This window comes from Odontesthes bonariensis, chromosome 11, assembly GCF_027942865.1.
Source record: "Odontesthes bonariensis isolate fOdoBon6 chromosome 11, fOdoBon6.hap1, whole genome shotgun sequence".
NCBI classification, from domain to species: domain Eukaryota; kingdom Metazoa; phylum Chordata; class Actinopteri; order Atheriniformes; family Atherinopsidae; genus Odontesthes; species Odontesthes bonariensis.
The window spans coordinates 4,423,544-4,439,357 of record NC_134516.1 but is presented as its reverse complement, the minus strand read 5'-3'; the positions used below and the strand labels follow the sequence as shown (position 1 = coordinate 4,439,357).

The window sequence follows — 15,814 nt, the reverse complement described above, 5'->3', positions numbered from 1 at the left end:
AAGATAACAACAACACAGTAATATAACAGTGAAAAAACAATGTTTTTTATTCACCCTTTTTTTTTTTTACATATTTATTTATATAAAGTGAATATGGACTAACCGGCATTGGGGGAATAAAGATGCTATCTCAGCTGGTTGATTGAGTCAAACGCTTTGTAGCATATATGCGACAATAGACGTTGAGGGGTTAAAGAACTTCTCCGATGCAACCCGAAGCTCCTTTAAAGAAAGCCCGTTTTAACGGATGCTCTTATTGAAACAACATGAGATGAGGCGCGTTGCTGCTGCTGACTGTGAGTAACTGCGCTGCAGCGCTGAAGCAAATGTTACCGAGCAGAGACTAATAGATGGCCGGAGCCTCGGCGGCGTGCGCCCCGGGGAGGAGGGGGGGATCGGAGGCCCCGTGAATCAGGTGAAAGCGGCTCTTGAACTCTCATGAGCGCTCGCCTTTTGTTCTTCCCGTGGCGGCAGAACAATGGAGCTGTCCCGGTGATGGAATAAGGCGGCGTGGACGCCAGGACCGGCCCGGGTCCGGGACCGCAGAGGGAACCTCGGCCTGGCTGGCTGAGGAATATGAGCTAAAACACACAAAATAACTTCCTCTGCTTGGCTTTAAAAAGCACTCTGTAGTGACTCAGACAGTTTCCAGTAGAGTCAGCTTTACGCACCTTCGCCTTTTCTCCAGCGTCTTCCTCTCTGCAGGGTGACTGACCGTCAGGGGCGATTTTAGGATCTGCTCTTTAGGGGTGCCCAGCCCCCAGTGCTCACAGAGGCACATTATTTCTCACTAATTAATAGATAGATAGATAGATAGATAGATAGATAGATAGATAGATAGATAGATACTTTATTCATCCCAATTTGGGAAATTGTTTTGTTGCAGCAGCATAGAGTAAAAGATATGAAAACAATTAAAGTAAAAACAAGCAAATAGAATAGAATAAAATAAAATAAAAATAGTGAATAAACATTCGCTATATACAAATTGAGGCGAACTAGTACATTTATAAATTTTGGAGCCGTATTAGTTTTGCTTTGAGTAGTGTTTTCCCCTACAACATTCAATTTTGACCTCTTCATTTCAAAAGACTGTGGGCTTGAAAGGGGTAACAGAGAGCCTGAGACAAATATTGAAGATAACTCAACATTTATTTTGGGAGTAAAGAGTTAAAACAAAAACAAATGCTAGAAAATAAATAAAACGGTCACTAAAATAATGCATCCTTGAGCAAAAAAAGAAAAGAAAAACACACTTTGTAATCACCCAAGGCTAATAATATCAAAGTATTGCGCAGGGGCAGAGCAAGTTTTTTGCATAGTATAATATTTTAAAAATGTGCTGAGCCAGGGGGTGCCGAGCTATCGCACGGTGGGGCCTTGGCACCACTACAAATACCCTAGCCTCGCCCCTGCTGACCGTCATGTCTCGTTGACCCAGATTTACCACAATGAGCTGCTCTTTGTTTCCTCCCCTCGTCCTCCTCTTATAATTCACCCCCCAACTGTTATGAATGGCGCATTAACTCGAGCCGCTCCATCAATGGAGCCCTTTGGCTCTCACATTCTCACAGATATAGGCTCAGCCCGGCCTGTGTGGAGTCCGTCAGAGGGTAATTACAGCAGACTGAGCCACATTACAACAGTTCATCGGGGAAGGTCGGAGAAGGGGGGGGGCTGGGTCACAGAGGAGGGAGGAAGCAAATAAGGCAGAAAGAAGGGCGGCTGGAGAAGCACAAGAAGCTACCAAGAGGTGGAAAGATGGAAAGCAGACCAAAAAGACCAAATAATCAAGACGTAGAAGTGCTTCAGATGCTGATAAATAATTTAGATGGATATCGACTTACTGAAGAAGTTAAAGATGGAAACTCTCACAGAAATAAGAAAGCAAATAAAAAGAGCTAAAACAACGGAAAGAGAGATAAAAACAAGACGTACTGATTGATCTTAGTGGTGCAAACAGAGCTGGAGAGACAATCAACATGATTCATAATTTATCGTGTTTTAAAGATTAAAATTTCAGCAACAGCTTCATTTAGACAGTAAAACATTTACCAGGAACAAGGACTTATTCTGGGGTCCCTGCCCTCCTCAGGGGGCACCCTAACCCATTTACCAGGAACAAGGACTTATTCTGGGGTCCCTGCCCTCCTCAGGGGCACCCTAACCCTAACCCATTTACCAGGAACAAGGACTTATTCTGGGGTCCCTGCCCTCCTCAGGGGGCACCCTAACCCTAACCCATTTACCAGGAACAAGGACTCATTCTGGGGTCCCTGCCCTCCTCGGGGGGCACCCTAACCCTAACCCATTTACCAGGAACAAGGACTCATTCTGGGGTCCCTGCCCTCCTCAGGGGGCACCCTAACCCATTTACCAGGAACATGGACTTATTCTGGGGTCCCTGCCCTCCTCAGGGGCACCCTAACCCATTTACCAGGAACATGGACTTATTCTGGGGTCCCTGCCCTCCTCAGGGGGCACCCTAACCCTAACCCATTTACCAGGAACAAGGACTCATTCTGGGGTCCCTGCCCTCCTCAGGGGCACCCTAACCCTAACCCATTTACCAGGAACAAGGACTCATTCTGGGGTCCCTGCCCTCCTCAGGGGGCACCCTAACCCTAACCCATTTACCAGGAACAAGGACTTATTCTGGGGTCCCTGCCCTCCTCGGGGGGCACCCTAACCCATTTACCAGGAACAAGGACTTATTCTGGGGTCCCTGCCCTCCTCAGGGGGCACCCTAACCCTAACCCATTTACCAGGAACAAGGACTTATTCTGGGGTCCCTGCCCTCCTCTGGGGGCACCCTAACCCTAACCCATTTACCAGGAACAAGGACTTATTCTGGGGTCCCTGCCCTCCTCGGGGGGCACCCTAACCCATTTACCAGGAATAAGGACTTATTCTGGGGTCCCTGCCCTCCTCAGGGGGCACCCTAACCCTAACCCATTTACCAGGAACAAGGACTTATTCTGGGGTCCCTGCCCTCCTCAGGGGGCACCCTAACCCATTTACCAGGAACATGGACTTATTCTGGGGTCCCTGCCCTCCTCTGGGGGCACCCTAACCCTATCCATTTACCAGGAACAAGGACTTATTCTGGGGTCCCTGCCCTCCTCAGGGGGCACCCTAACCCATTTACCAGGAACAAGGACTTATTCTGGGGTCCCTGCCCTCCTCAGGGGGCACCCTAACCCTAACCCATTTACCAGGAACAAGGACTTATTCTGGGGTCCCTGCCCTCCTCAGGGGGCACCCTAACCCATTTACCAGGAACAAGGACTCATTCTGGGGTCCCTGCCCTCCTCAGGGGCACCCTAACCCTAACCCATTTACCAGGAACAAGGACTTATTCTGGGGTCCCTGCCCTCCTCAGGGGCACCCTAACCCTAACCCATTTACCAGGAACAAGGACTCATTCTGGGGTCCCTGCCCTCCTCAGGGGGCACCCTAACCCTAACCCATTTACCAGGATCAAGGACTTATTCTGGGGTCCCTGCCCTCCTCAGGGGGCACCCTAACCCTAACCCATTTACCAGGAACAAGGACTTATTCTGGGGTCCCTGCCCTCCTCGGGGGGCACCCTAACCCATTTACCAGGAACAAGGACTTATTCTGGGGTCCCTGCCCTCCTCAGGGGGCACCCTAACCCTAACCCATTTACCAGGAATAAGGACTTATTCTGGGGTCCCTGCCCTCCTCGGGGTTACCCTAACCCTAACCCATTTACCAGGAACAAGGACTCATTCTGGGGTCCCTGCCCTCCTCGGGGGGCACCCTAACCCTAACCCATTTACCAGGAACAAGGACTTATTCTGGGGTCCCTGCCCTCCTCAGGGGGCACCCTAACCCTAACCCATTTACCAGGAACAAGGACTTATTCTGGGGTCCCTGCCCTCCTCAGGGGCACCCTAACCCTAACCCATTTACCAGGAACAAGGACTTATTCTGGGGTCCCTGCCCTCCTCGGGGGCACCCTAACCCTAACCCATTTACCAGGAACAAGGACTTATTCTGGGGTCCCTGCCCTCCTCGGGGGCACCCTAACCCTAACCCATTTACCAGGAACAAGGACTCATTCTGGGGTCCCTGCCCTCCTCGGGGGGCACCCTAACCCTAACCCATTTACCAGGAACAAGGACTTATTCTGGGGTCCCTGCCCTCCTCAGGGGCACCCTAACCCTAACCCATTTACCAGGAACAAGGACTTATTCTGGGGTCCCTGCCCTCCTCAGGGGCACCCTAACCCTAACCCATTTACCAGGAACAAGGACTTATTCTGGGGTCCCTGCCCTCCTCAGGGGCACCCTAACCCTAACCCATTTACCAGGAACAAGGACTTATTCTGGGGTCCCTGCCCTCCTCAGGGGCACCCTAACCCTAACCCATTTACCAGGAACATGGACTTATTCTGGGGTCCCTGCCCTCCTCAGGGGCACCCTAACCCTAACCCATTTACAAGGAACAAGGACTTATTCTGGGGTCCCTGCCCTCCTCAGGGGCACCCTAACCCTAACCCATTTACCAGGAACAAGGACTCATTCTGGGGTCCCTGCCCTCCTCGGGGGCACCCTAACCCTAACCCATTTACCAGGAACAAGGACTCATTCTGGGGTCCCTGCCCTCCTCGGGGGCACCCTAACCCTAACCCATTTACCAGGAACATGGACTTATTCTGGGGTCCCTGCCCATTTACTAGTTGAAGTAAGTAGTAGTAGTAGTAGTTCCAGTCTAAAATATCACTTAAAGGCAAAACACACAACTGATAGCAGCAAGTCATTCAAGGAAACAGACAGTGGAGCGAGGCTTCTACATAAAAACTACAGAAAGATGCTGATGTTAAAAGTGTGTTTGCACAACAAATGTTATGGCACTTTCATTCATATGGCAGCACATTTAAAATAAAGCTAAATGCTAAAAGCTATACGCTACTTTTGGATTCATTTTTGGATTCTGAGTACAAATGCGATTAATCGTGATTAATTAGATTAAACATTTTTAATCATTGCCCAGCCCTACACAATGCATATAAACTGATTTAAGGTTTGAAGTTGGACATTACTGGTCCTCCATCAGATCGCTTCTCCACACAACAGCTCCTAACTGCCTGGAAAGCAGCGGTCCAGGACCTGTTTGCCTTCCCGTGCGCTGCAGAGAAAGTTCAGCTTTCTGAAAGACGTTCAAAGCGCAGCAGGAGAAAGATGAAGACAGACGAGGGATACGAGCAGAAGCAGCAATAATGATACAGATCAGACGGGTACATCCAGAGACTGATAGTTCCCACGGCGGCGCTGCTCGACACGCTCGCAGCTGCTCAGCATTACGGCTGCTCCCGTCTGACTGTTGAATGTCAGGTGTGGCGTCTTTATTACAGCCCTTCGCTTCGGCTTAAGCACACAACCTCCAGGCTTTTTCCACGACAAACACTTTGGAGGAGAAGCAGCAGCTTGAGTCGGTCTGGACGCAAACACACGAATGAACACTATGAGTTTGGAGCTGAAAGCTGCTGCTTTAACGAGCAGCAGTTTGTATTAAAGGATCAGTCGATGAATTGGTCTAACAAACATATAACAGACTCTTTTAGCAACTTTCTGCTTTGACAGGCTCGGTATCGGTGTGAATATTTCTGTTTTTAAACTAGGGCTGGGCGAGTTAACTCGTTATTATCGCGTTAACTCGCTAATTATTTAACAACGATAAATATTTTATCGCACATTAACGCAGGTTTTATTTATTTATTTATCTAAAATAATTTTAAAAAGTCTGTTGCTCACAGGCTTTTATTCTGTAAAAGTCTGTTGCTCACAGGCTTTTATTCTGTAAAAGTCTGTTGCTCACAGGCTTTTATTATTGTAAAAGTCTGCTGCTCACAGGCTTTTATTTTGTAAAAGTCTGTTGCTCACAGGCTTTTATTTTGTAAAAGTGTGTTGCTCACAGGCTTTTATTTTGTAAAAGTCTGTTGCTCACAGGCTTTTATTCTGTAAAAGTCTGTTGCTCACAGGCTTTTATTCTGTAAAAGTCTGTTGCTCACAGGCTTTTATTTTGTAAAAGTCTGTTTCTCACAGGCTTTTATTTTGTAAAAGTCTGCTGCTGTCTGCTGTGGAACAGGAAAAGAAAGTAATCGGCGGATCCACCAAACATGGAGAAGGGTACGGAACTTTTACTCGGCCATTTTCATTTTAAAGTTCTTCCAGACGGCGGAGTCGACAGAACCAAAGTCATCTGTAAACACTGCCAAGTTGAATTGTCTTCTCAGCGTAGTAGTTCCAGTCTAAAATATCACTTAAAGGCAAAACACACAACTGATAGCAGCAAGTCATTCAAGGAAACAGACAGTGGAGCGAGGCTTCTACATAAAAACTACAGAAAGATGCTGATGTTAAAAGTGTGTTTGCACAGCAAATGTTATGGCACTTTCATTCATATGGCAGCACATTTAAAATAAAGCTAAATGCTAAAAGCTATACGCTACTTTTGGATTCATTTTTGGATTCTGCGTACAAATGCGATTAATCGTGATTAATCAGGGAAATCATGTGATTAATTAGATTAAACACTTTATTCGTTGCCCAGCCCTAGACATTTCACTTTAGAGTAAAGACTTCTCACATCAAACCGTGTTTTAATGAGTTTAAATGGTTTTTGGGGAAGTCTGGACCTGTTCTAACGTGATAAAATATCCTCAAAAAGCCTGAAATGCTTTTTGTTGGCAAATTTTTCATTTTTCCAGCAAATGTTGTGTTCAATAAGTGATCAAAATTCAAGCGGGACAAACGGAGCTCATCACAGAGCTGGAAAATTAAAGCTAAGACTGATTTTAAACCTGAAAATGGTACTTTTCAGTGACACTTTGCAAACTTTGTGAATATTTTGCCCTATTTTAAACACGTTTATTAAAAAATTAGCTGATTAATGATTCAAATCAACCATTAGTTGCACCGATATCTGCTGGGAAATCCTCTCAGATATTACAGATTCACGTTGGGTTGAGACGTTGAGTTTCCAGAACTTTGTCCAGTAATTAGTCAGCGTTTCTCTAAGACCCTGAGCGGTCGCTGCACCTTCACAGGAATGAATCTCGTCTTCTGTCGGACTAAACGCGGCTCAGAAAACGTTGGTGGGGTGGAGGGGAAGCCGGTGGCCTGAAGGAACCCGGCGCGGTCCCAGCGGGCTGAAAACGAAGCGATGCGAGGCTATTTCTGCCGGCGCCGGGGGACCCGGCCTGTCCGTCACACTGTCAGGGTGCAGAGTGAGAGGAATGGACCCGGACTGCTGACTCATTCAGGTATGAGGCCCCCCGGAGACCCCCGAGACCCGGCCATCCACTCCCGCCGCTCGGTGGAGAGCAGATAATGATCCGTGGCCCTGACCCCTCCGCTCCCCAATCCCAGGTCATCCTGTGAGATTCCCATAAGTGTGTGTGAAACACTGGAGGAATTTTAATGCGATCCAGAGACCAGCTGGCTCTCCTCCTCCTCATCTTTTTCCCTCTTTGTCTTCCACCATCACGCAGCTCGGAGACCAGACACACCAGGTTACAATTAAAAGGATCTGAGGACCGTACGGGGATGACGGCTACGCCCTCGTGGAGCATTTCCAGGTTTAAAACCTGAGAAAAATGTTAACAAGAAACAAAACTCCATAAAGTCTGTTAAAGGGCCCCGAAAGGCTCCGTTTATGTGACGGTAAAACAAAGGCAGGACATCTTCTGCGGTTTTTGAGCTGTGGCGATCCTTAATCAGCTCTGATGTTTTGGGAAAACTTCCCAGATCCGATCAGGATCCCCGACAGGAAAACAGGGCTGCAATGAAAACTAAGAAAAAGGCCGTTAAATGCATGCACGGAGTAACGTGCACAGCTGGTTAGAGCAGGTTGGGCCCGGGCTCCGTCTACACGCTCCACATGTTCGCCTCAAAGTGGACAAAACGCCTTTGTCACCAAATAAAACCAATTCTTATAAAACCGTTGGTGAGCCGAGCTGAAAGGTAGAGCCACAATGAGCCTCCTGTTCTCTCAGGGAAGCCGAACCGATCCGTATTCAGAAAGGTTTTCATCTCGCGGGACAGAAATCTGGATCCAGGAGAAATTCAGCTTCTTTTGCTTTACTGCGAAGCAGAATTAGAAGATTAGAATAAAGACTGGAAGCAGGGGGAAACAGCTGTAACTGGGAGGGTCACGTGTGGAGATGCGCACCCATTACACGCCAAGTCCAAAAAGGTTTCGGTCACTTCTTTACGTTCATCTGTGGGAGGCGGGGAAAGTTGGCAGTTTGTCTTATGGAGGTTTACAGTAGCAGGTAATGAACAAAGAGGAAAGAATAAGAAGTAAATCAGATAAACTATTGACGGGGTGATGCGTGACCAAGGCTCAGTGATGCACCTGGTACTGATTCTAAGGTTGCCGAAGCCCCAACTGTTGGGCTGAATGACCCAATGACCACTCAAAGAAAAGGGACACCGAACCGTAACTCTGCAAAACGGAGGTGTGAGGCGCAGTTATGGACCAATGGGATTGTACCTTAGTCTCCCCCAGAGAATAGGCTTTACCTACAAAGAGCAGGTGCCTGCTTCCCTAACTGTTCATTCAGACCAAATCAAATCAAATTTATTTGTAGCGCATTTCATGTACAAACAATTAAAAGTGCTTTACATAAAAATAAAAGCATCGCAGCAGGGAGTGGAAGAAGCATTAAAAAAATAATTAAAAAAATATTTAAAAAATAAACAAATAAATAAATAAAAAAATACATAAAAGAATATAAAGTGAAACAAATAAAATCATTCAAATGAATTTAAAAACCAGCAACAGTCCAGATAAGTTCAAAGATATCGTGCAGATTTCATGCATAGACACATGAGAACAGAAATGTTTTTAACCTGGATTTAAAAATGTCTCCATTTGGTGAAAGTTTAATCTCCACTGGCAGTTTGTTCCACTTGTTTGCAGCATAACAGCTAAATGCTGCTTCTCCATGTTTAGTCTGGACTCTGGACTGGACCAGCTGACCTGAGTCCTTGGATCTCAGAGCTCTGCTGGCTTTATATTCTCTGAACAGATCACAGATTGTAAACCATCAGCAGGCTTTTAAAATCTATTCTGTGACTGACTGGAAGCCAGAGTAAAGATTTTAAAGCTGCTGTGATGTGTTCAGATCTCTTAGTCCGGGTTAAAACTCCAGCAGCAGCGTTCTGGATGAGCTGCAGATGTTTAATGCTCTTTGTGGGAAGTCCAGTTAAAACAAACCAATCAGATCGGACCGTTCAGGCTGTGGGATCTTAGGGCGAACTGTAAGAACTGTAAAGCTTTTAGACCTTTAAAAGGACGTTAGGAACCTGAGAATGAGCACAGCGAGGCCTCGATGTAAAGCGACGATACGTCCCATGGCCGCTCGTCGACACACTAATTCAAGCATGTGTGAGATTATGGGAAAGGTGGGATCTATTGATTTAGCCTCATGTTTGGGGCCTAAAAATATCCTTCCAGGTCACCTGAGTTCCAGTTGAGGTCCGAGTCATTTTTACAGCCTCAAAGACAGATGAAATGTCCACTTCACCTTGATGCGAAAGCATGAAAACAACCAAACATCCAGACAGCAAACACAGGCATTCTGTCAGCATCCATTGTTCAGTTGTTGCAGGCTTCTCTCTGTGGGTCTCGTGGGTCTGGCTGTGCTGTTTGCAGCTCCCGATGAGACTCGGCCTGTTTGTATGGAACAGCAGTAGAAAGCTTTTCCCGGCGCTGTCAGTCCCGGTTTGAGTCGGAGCTGCAGCCTCCCTTCACACGCTCCATCATCCCGTCTAGTTCAAAGCTCTTCTAGCTGCAGGTCTTTGTCAAAAGCTTGGTTGGATATCTTTTATGTTCAAGATGTAGGATTTCTTAAGATGACTTTGATTATTTATTTATTCCACTTCTCTTGTGTGATAGTGCCAATATTTTACACGAAAGTGCTCAGCTTGCTCTGAAATTCATGTTGCTTTATTGTAGCCCTTTTGCCTTTGAAATTTCAGTTTTTTTGAAGTCTCCTCTCCCCCTTCCCATCCTCATCTCTTCTTCTTCTTTTGCTTCTCTGTGCTTGCAGCCCCCCAACACCTCTTCCCCACCTTCCACACTCCGATCCCGATTGACATGCGCCATCACGAGGGTCGGTACCACTACGAGCCCCACGCTCTGCACGCCATGCACAGGTAAACCGCTTTTCCTTTCAGATAAAACTACACATTCAGGTTGATGCCGTCTAAAGTCGTCAGAGCTTTTTGATGCAAATCTGCGTTTCACAGCAAGTTTCAGCGCAGGGCTTGTTTTGCTGTTTTAACTCCGGAGAGCGTGTTAGCAGACGCTGATGAGAGATGAGCGTTTGCCAACTTCAGTATCAAAAGCAGATGACAACACGCTGACTTCCAAAGTGAATAACCAATGCTGGTTCTACATTTCTCCTCTGCAGCCCTTGTTTCCGATACAGTTTGATTATGTGGGCAAGCTTTGCTCTTTTTGGCTCCAACCGTCTGGGGATGAAAAACTCTGAAGCTTTGAGGAGTCTGAAGTTTGGCTGCAGGGATCCAAATCTCAGCGAGAGAAGTGATGAATCTCTTCTTTCTGTAATCGAGGTGCCACTGAGCAAGCTTTTAAGCAGTTTGAGGAAGGATCTCGACCCTTCACTGAAGCTGACTTGTGAAAATTATTACTGCGCTGATAGTTTGGCCAGAGTTGAGGATTCATTAAGCTTAGATGTCTTTTGTGTAGTTTTTAAAGTCCGAAACTTTCGTCTTAACTAATGTTTCCAAGACTGTACCTGCTGGAAGTATTTACTGAGATATTTATATTTAACATTCCAGGGTATGTGTTGGTGCTCGAGCTGCCTCAACAAGTTTTATTTTGGACCTTTATTCTAATTTCAAAGCTCACTGGATACCTATCAAAGAGGACTAATTCAAACAGTTCAGCTCGGTCTCAAAAATGTGCATTATAACATGGAACCAATGAATGCTGTTGAACCGAAAACAAAGCTCCGACAGAAAACAAAGCTAAACTCAGACAGAAAACAAAGCTAAACTCCGACAGAAAACAAAGCTAAACTCAGACAGAAAACAAAGATGAAAACAAAGCTGAACTCCAAGAGAAAACAAAGCTAAACTCAGACAGAAAACAAAGTTAAACACCCACAGAAAACAAAGATGAAAACAAAGCTAAACTCCAAGAGAAAACAAAGCTAAACTCCAAGAGAAAACAAAGCTAAACTCCAAGAGAAAACAAAGCTAAACTCAGACAGAAAACAAAGTTAAACACCCACAGAAAACAAAGATGAAAACAAAGCTAAACTCCAAGAGAAAACAAAGCTAAACTCCAAGAGAAAACAAAACTAAACTCCGACAGAAAACAAAGATGAAAACAAAGCTAAACTCCGACAGAAAACAAAGATGAAAACAAAGCTAAACTCAGACAGAAAACAAAGCTAAACTCCGACAGAAAACAAAGCTAAACTCCAAGAGAAAACAAAGCTAAACTCCAAGAGAAAACTAAACTAAACTCCAACAGAAAACAAAGATGAAAACAAAGCTAAACTCCGACAGAAAACAAAGATGAAAACAAAGCTAAACTCAGACAGAAAACAAAGCTAAACTCAGAGAGAAAACAAAACTAAACTCAGACAGAAAACAAAGCTAAACTCCGACAGAAAACAAAGCTAAACTCCGACAGAAAACAAAGCTAAACTCCAAGATAAAACAAAGCTAAACTCCAAGAGAAAACAAAGCTAAACTCCAAGAGAAAACAAAGCTAAACTCCGAGAGAAAACAAAGCTAAACTCCAAGAGAAAACAAAGCTAAACTCCAACAGGAAACAAAGCTAAACTCCAAGAGAAAACAAAGCTAAACTCCGACAGTAAACAAAGCTAAACTCCGACAGACAACAAAGCTAAACTCCAAGAGAAAACAAAGCTAAACTCCGACAGAAAACAAAGCTAAACTCCAACAGAAAACAAAGCTAAACTCCGACAGACAACAAAGCTAAACTCCAAGAGAAAACAAAACTAAACTCAGACAGAAAACAAAGCTAAACTCCAACAGAAAACAAAGCTAAACTCCAACAGAAAACAAAGCTAAACTCCAACAGAAAACAAAGCTAAACTCCAACAGAAAACAAAGCTAAACTTCGACAGGACAAAGCTAAACTCCAAGAGAAAACAAAGCTAAACTCAGAAAGAAAACAAAGCTAAACTCCAACAGAAAACAAAGCTAAACTTCGACAGGAAACAAAGCTAAACTCCAAGAGAAAACAAAGCTAAACTCAGACAGAAAACAAAACTAAACTCAGACAGAAAACAAAGCTAAACTCCGACAGAAAACAAAGCTAAACTTCGACAGAAAACAAAGCTAAACTCAGACAGAAAACAAAGCTAAACTCCAAGAGAAAACAAAGCTAAACTTCGACAGGAAACAAAGCTAAACTCCAACAGAAAACAAAGCTAAACTTCGACAGGAAACAAAGCTAAACTCCAAGAGAAAACAAAGCTAGACTCCGACAGAAAACAAAGATGAAAACAAAGCTAAACTCCAAGAGAAAACAAAGCTAAACTCCAAGAGAAAACAAAACTAAACTCCAAGAGAAAACAAAGCTAAACTCCGAGAGAAAACAAAGCTAAACTCCGACAGAAAACAAAGCTAAACTCCAACAGAAAACAAAGCTAAACTCCGAGAGAAAACAAAGCTAAACTCCAACAGAAAACAAAGCTAAACTCCGACAGACAACAAAGCTAAACTCCGACAGACAACAAAGCTAAACTCCAAGAGAAAACAAAGCTAAACTCCGACAGAAAACAAAGCTAAACTCCAACAGAAAACAAAGCTAAACTCCGACAGACAACAAAGCTAAAGTCCAAGAGAAAACAAAGCTAAACTCCGAGAGAAAACAAAGCTAAACTCCGAGAGAAAACAAAGCTAAACTCCGAGAGAAAACAAAGCTAAACTCCGACAGACAACAAAGCTAAACTCCGAGAGAAAACAAAGCTAAACTCCAAGAGAAAACAAAGCTAAACTCCGACAGACAACAAAGCTAAACTCCAAGAGAAAACAAAGCTAAACTCCGAGAGAAAACAAAGCTAAACTCCAACAGAAAAAAAGCTAAACTCCGAGAGAAAACAAAGCTAAACTCCGACAGAAAACAAAGCTAAACTCTGAGAGAAAACAAAGCTAAACTCAGACAGAAAACAAAGCTAAACTTCGACAGAAAAAAAAGCTAAACTCCAAGAGAAAACAAAGCTAAACTCCAAGAGAAAACAAAGCTAAACTCCGACAGAAAATAAAGCTAAACACCCACAGAAAACAAAGCTGAAAACAAAGCTAAACTCCAAGAGAAAACAAAGCTAAACTCCGACAGAAAATAAAGCTAAACACCCACAGAAAACAAAGCTGAAAACAAAGCTAAACTCCAAGAGAAAACAAAGCTAAACTCCAAGAGAAAACAAAGCTAAACTCAGACAGAAAATAAAGCTAAACTCCAAGAGAAAACAAAGCTAAACTCCAACAGAAAACAAAGCTAAACTCCGAGAGAAAATAAAGCTAAACTCCGACAGAAAATAAAGCTAAACACCCACAGAAAACAAAGCTGAAAACAAAGCTAAACTCCAAGAGAAAACAAAGCTAAACTCCGACAGAAAATAAAGCTAAACACCCACAGAAAACAAAGCTGAAAACAAAGCTAAACTCCAAGAGAAAACAAAGCTAAACTCCAAGAGAAAACAAAGCTAAACTCAGACAGAAAATAAAGCTAAACTCCAAGAGAAAACAAAGCTAAACTCCAACAGAAAACAAAGCTAAACTCCGAGAGAAAACAAAGCTAAACTCCGAGAGAAAACAAAGCTAAACTCCGACAGAAAACAAAGCTAAACTCAGACAGAAAACAAAGCTAAACTCCAACAGAAAACAAAGCTAAACTCCGACAGAAAACAAAGCTAAACTCCAACAGAAAATAAAAGCTGAAAATGGAACGAAGTCTTAAAAAGTACCAGTTACATAATGGTACCAGACCAGACATGAACCACAGTCTCTTGTGTTAAAACATCATCAAATCCCCCATCTCTTAAAAGCTTAATATCTGCTGGAATATCACACTGACAAAAATGTATTGCTGTCGCTTTTTATGCACTCGAGTTTTAACGTTGAGTCACTGTTATTGTATCAGGCTTATTCATAACACTAAAGCATGACTCGACTATTTGTATTATTCAAAGTTCTTCCAATCCATGTACGAACTTTATCGATCCAATGGGTGGCAGTCATGTCAGTTAAAGGGACTTTTCAGTCACAGAAAGCCAGTCAAGAGTTTACACAGGACTCTATTCACACAGGTCTGTAGTAAGGAAAGGCTTTTATGATGTGTTCTCATCTTTATATCTTTTCAGAAGTCTTTTAAGTCTGTTTTTTTAATATTTTCAGTTCTCTTAACGTAGGTTACTTACAAACTAAAACACATAAAACTGCACCTATGTTGAGAAAAACTAGCGATATTTGAATCTATTTTCAGCTCATTAAGGCTCTGATAAGCCCTTCTTTTACCTAAACATGGAGCCCAAGTAAAAATCTATTATTTGGTTTTATTTGAACTGTAACTACAGATAGCAAACGCACACTGTCAGAAAAACTGTGTTAAAGAGCTGCGGAGGGTCAATAAATACATTAATCAACCTACAGCTCGGCCCGATGGCGGCGATGGGCATCCATCGCTGATGACACAATGCAGCCAGCACCTTTTTATATTCATTAACGGCTTGTTGTGGAGCTAATCTGTGGTGTGCAGGCTGTGTTGCCCCCGGGCTCGGACCATAATTAAACTCCCAGGGTGGAGAGGTTGCAACTCAGGCTGCATGTGCTGCCGGTGGGGAGTCCAGGCTGCCGGGTTCGATTTCGTGTGATTTACCGAGGAACGTTTCTAAAGCCAAAGCACGGTCAAGAGTGTATAAATCGATGGAAATCTGCTCATTTTCTTAGTTTTGTTTACTACTTAAGAGCTGTTTAAGCCCTAAAAAAAGGTTGTAAAACCTAAAACTTGGTTTGGTTGGTGGTCTTCACAGTGAAAAGATGAAAAAATATGATCTTTAAAAAGGTAGAGCTGGGCGAGTTAACTCGTTATCATCGTGTTAAATCGTTAATTATTTAAAGCGATACAAAGTAACTTCTCAAAAAGCCCACTATGGAGCTCCCCCTACAGGCTTGGAGGTAATGTACGGTTACACTGTCGTAAATACAACACCCTTTCACTTTCACTTTTCACGTTTGTTGACGAACCGGCGAGGAGTTAGAAGGTGCAAGCTATGCGACCAAGAAGGTAAGAGTAATCAAATGTACCTGGGAGCGTGAGAGGGGTTTATTTGTTTTTGCGGTAGGTGTGCCAGAAAGCAAGTCGAAGTACTTCCGCTCAGCTTCCGGACCGCTCCAGCAAAGTTACATAGCGCAGTTTTTCCAACTCAGACCCCCGAAGAGCATAGGAGACAGGCCGATCGTAATATCAAAACTCATTCTAGCCACACAAATTTTTTCAAGCTGTTATTTTAAGGTAGAAATGTTACATAGTATGCTTTAACGCCGATAAATGTTTTATCGCGCATTAACGCAGTTTTTTTTATTTTTTTATTACAAAAATTTTTTTGGGGGACTTTTGTGCCTTTAATGGATAGGAAAGTTCAGAGACAGGAAGCAGGGGGCAGAGAGAGGGGGAACGACATGCAGCGAGGACTATAGCCTCTGTACATGGGGCGCCTGCTCAACCCAATACGCCACAAACCAACCCTGTTTTATTATTTATTTTATTATTGTAA

The 15,814-nt window shown here is 43.9% G+C and overlaps 1 protein-coding gene across 1 annotated transcript in view; it reads left to right on the top strand.

Annotated features, from left to right (window-relative positions):
• The window catches only part of LOC142391306 (zinc finger protein GLI2-like), a 101,847-nt gene that overhangs the window by 33,656 nt on the left and 52,377 nt on the right, over nt 1–15,814 (top strand). Inside the window, exon 2 of the mRNA XM_075477074.1 lies at nt 10,085–10,190. Coding sequence (XP_075333189.1) covers nt 10,085–10,190 — 106 coding nt within the window. The remainder of the gene's footprint in view (nt 1–10,084; nt 10,191–15,814) is intronic.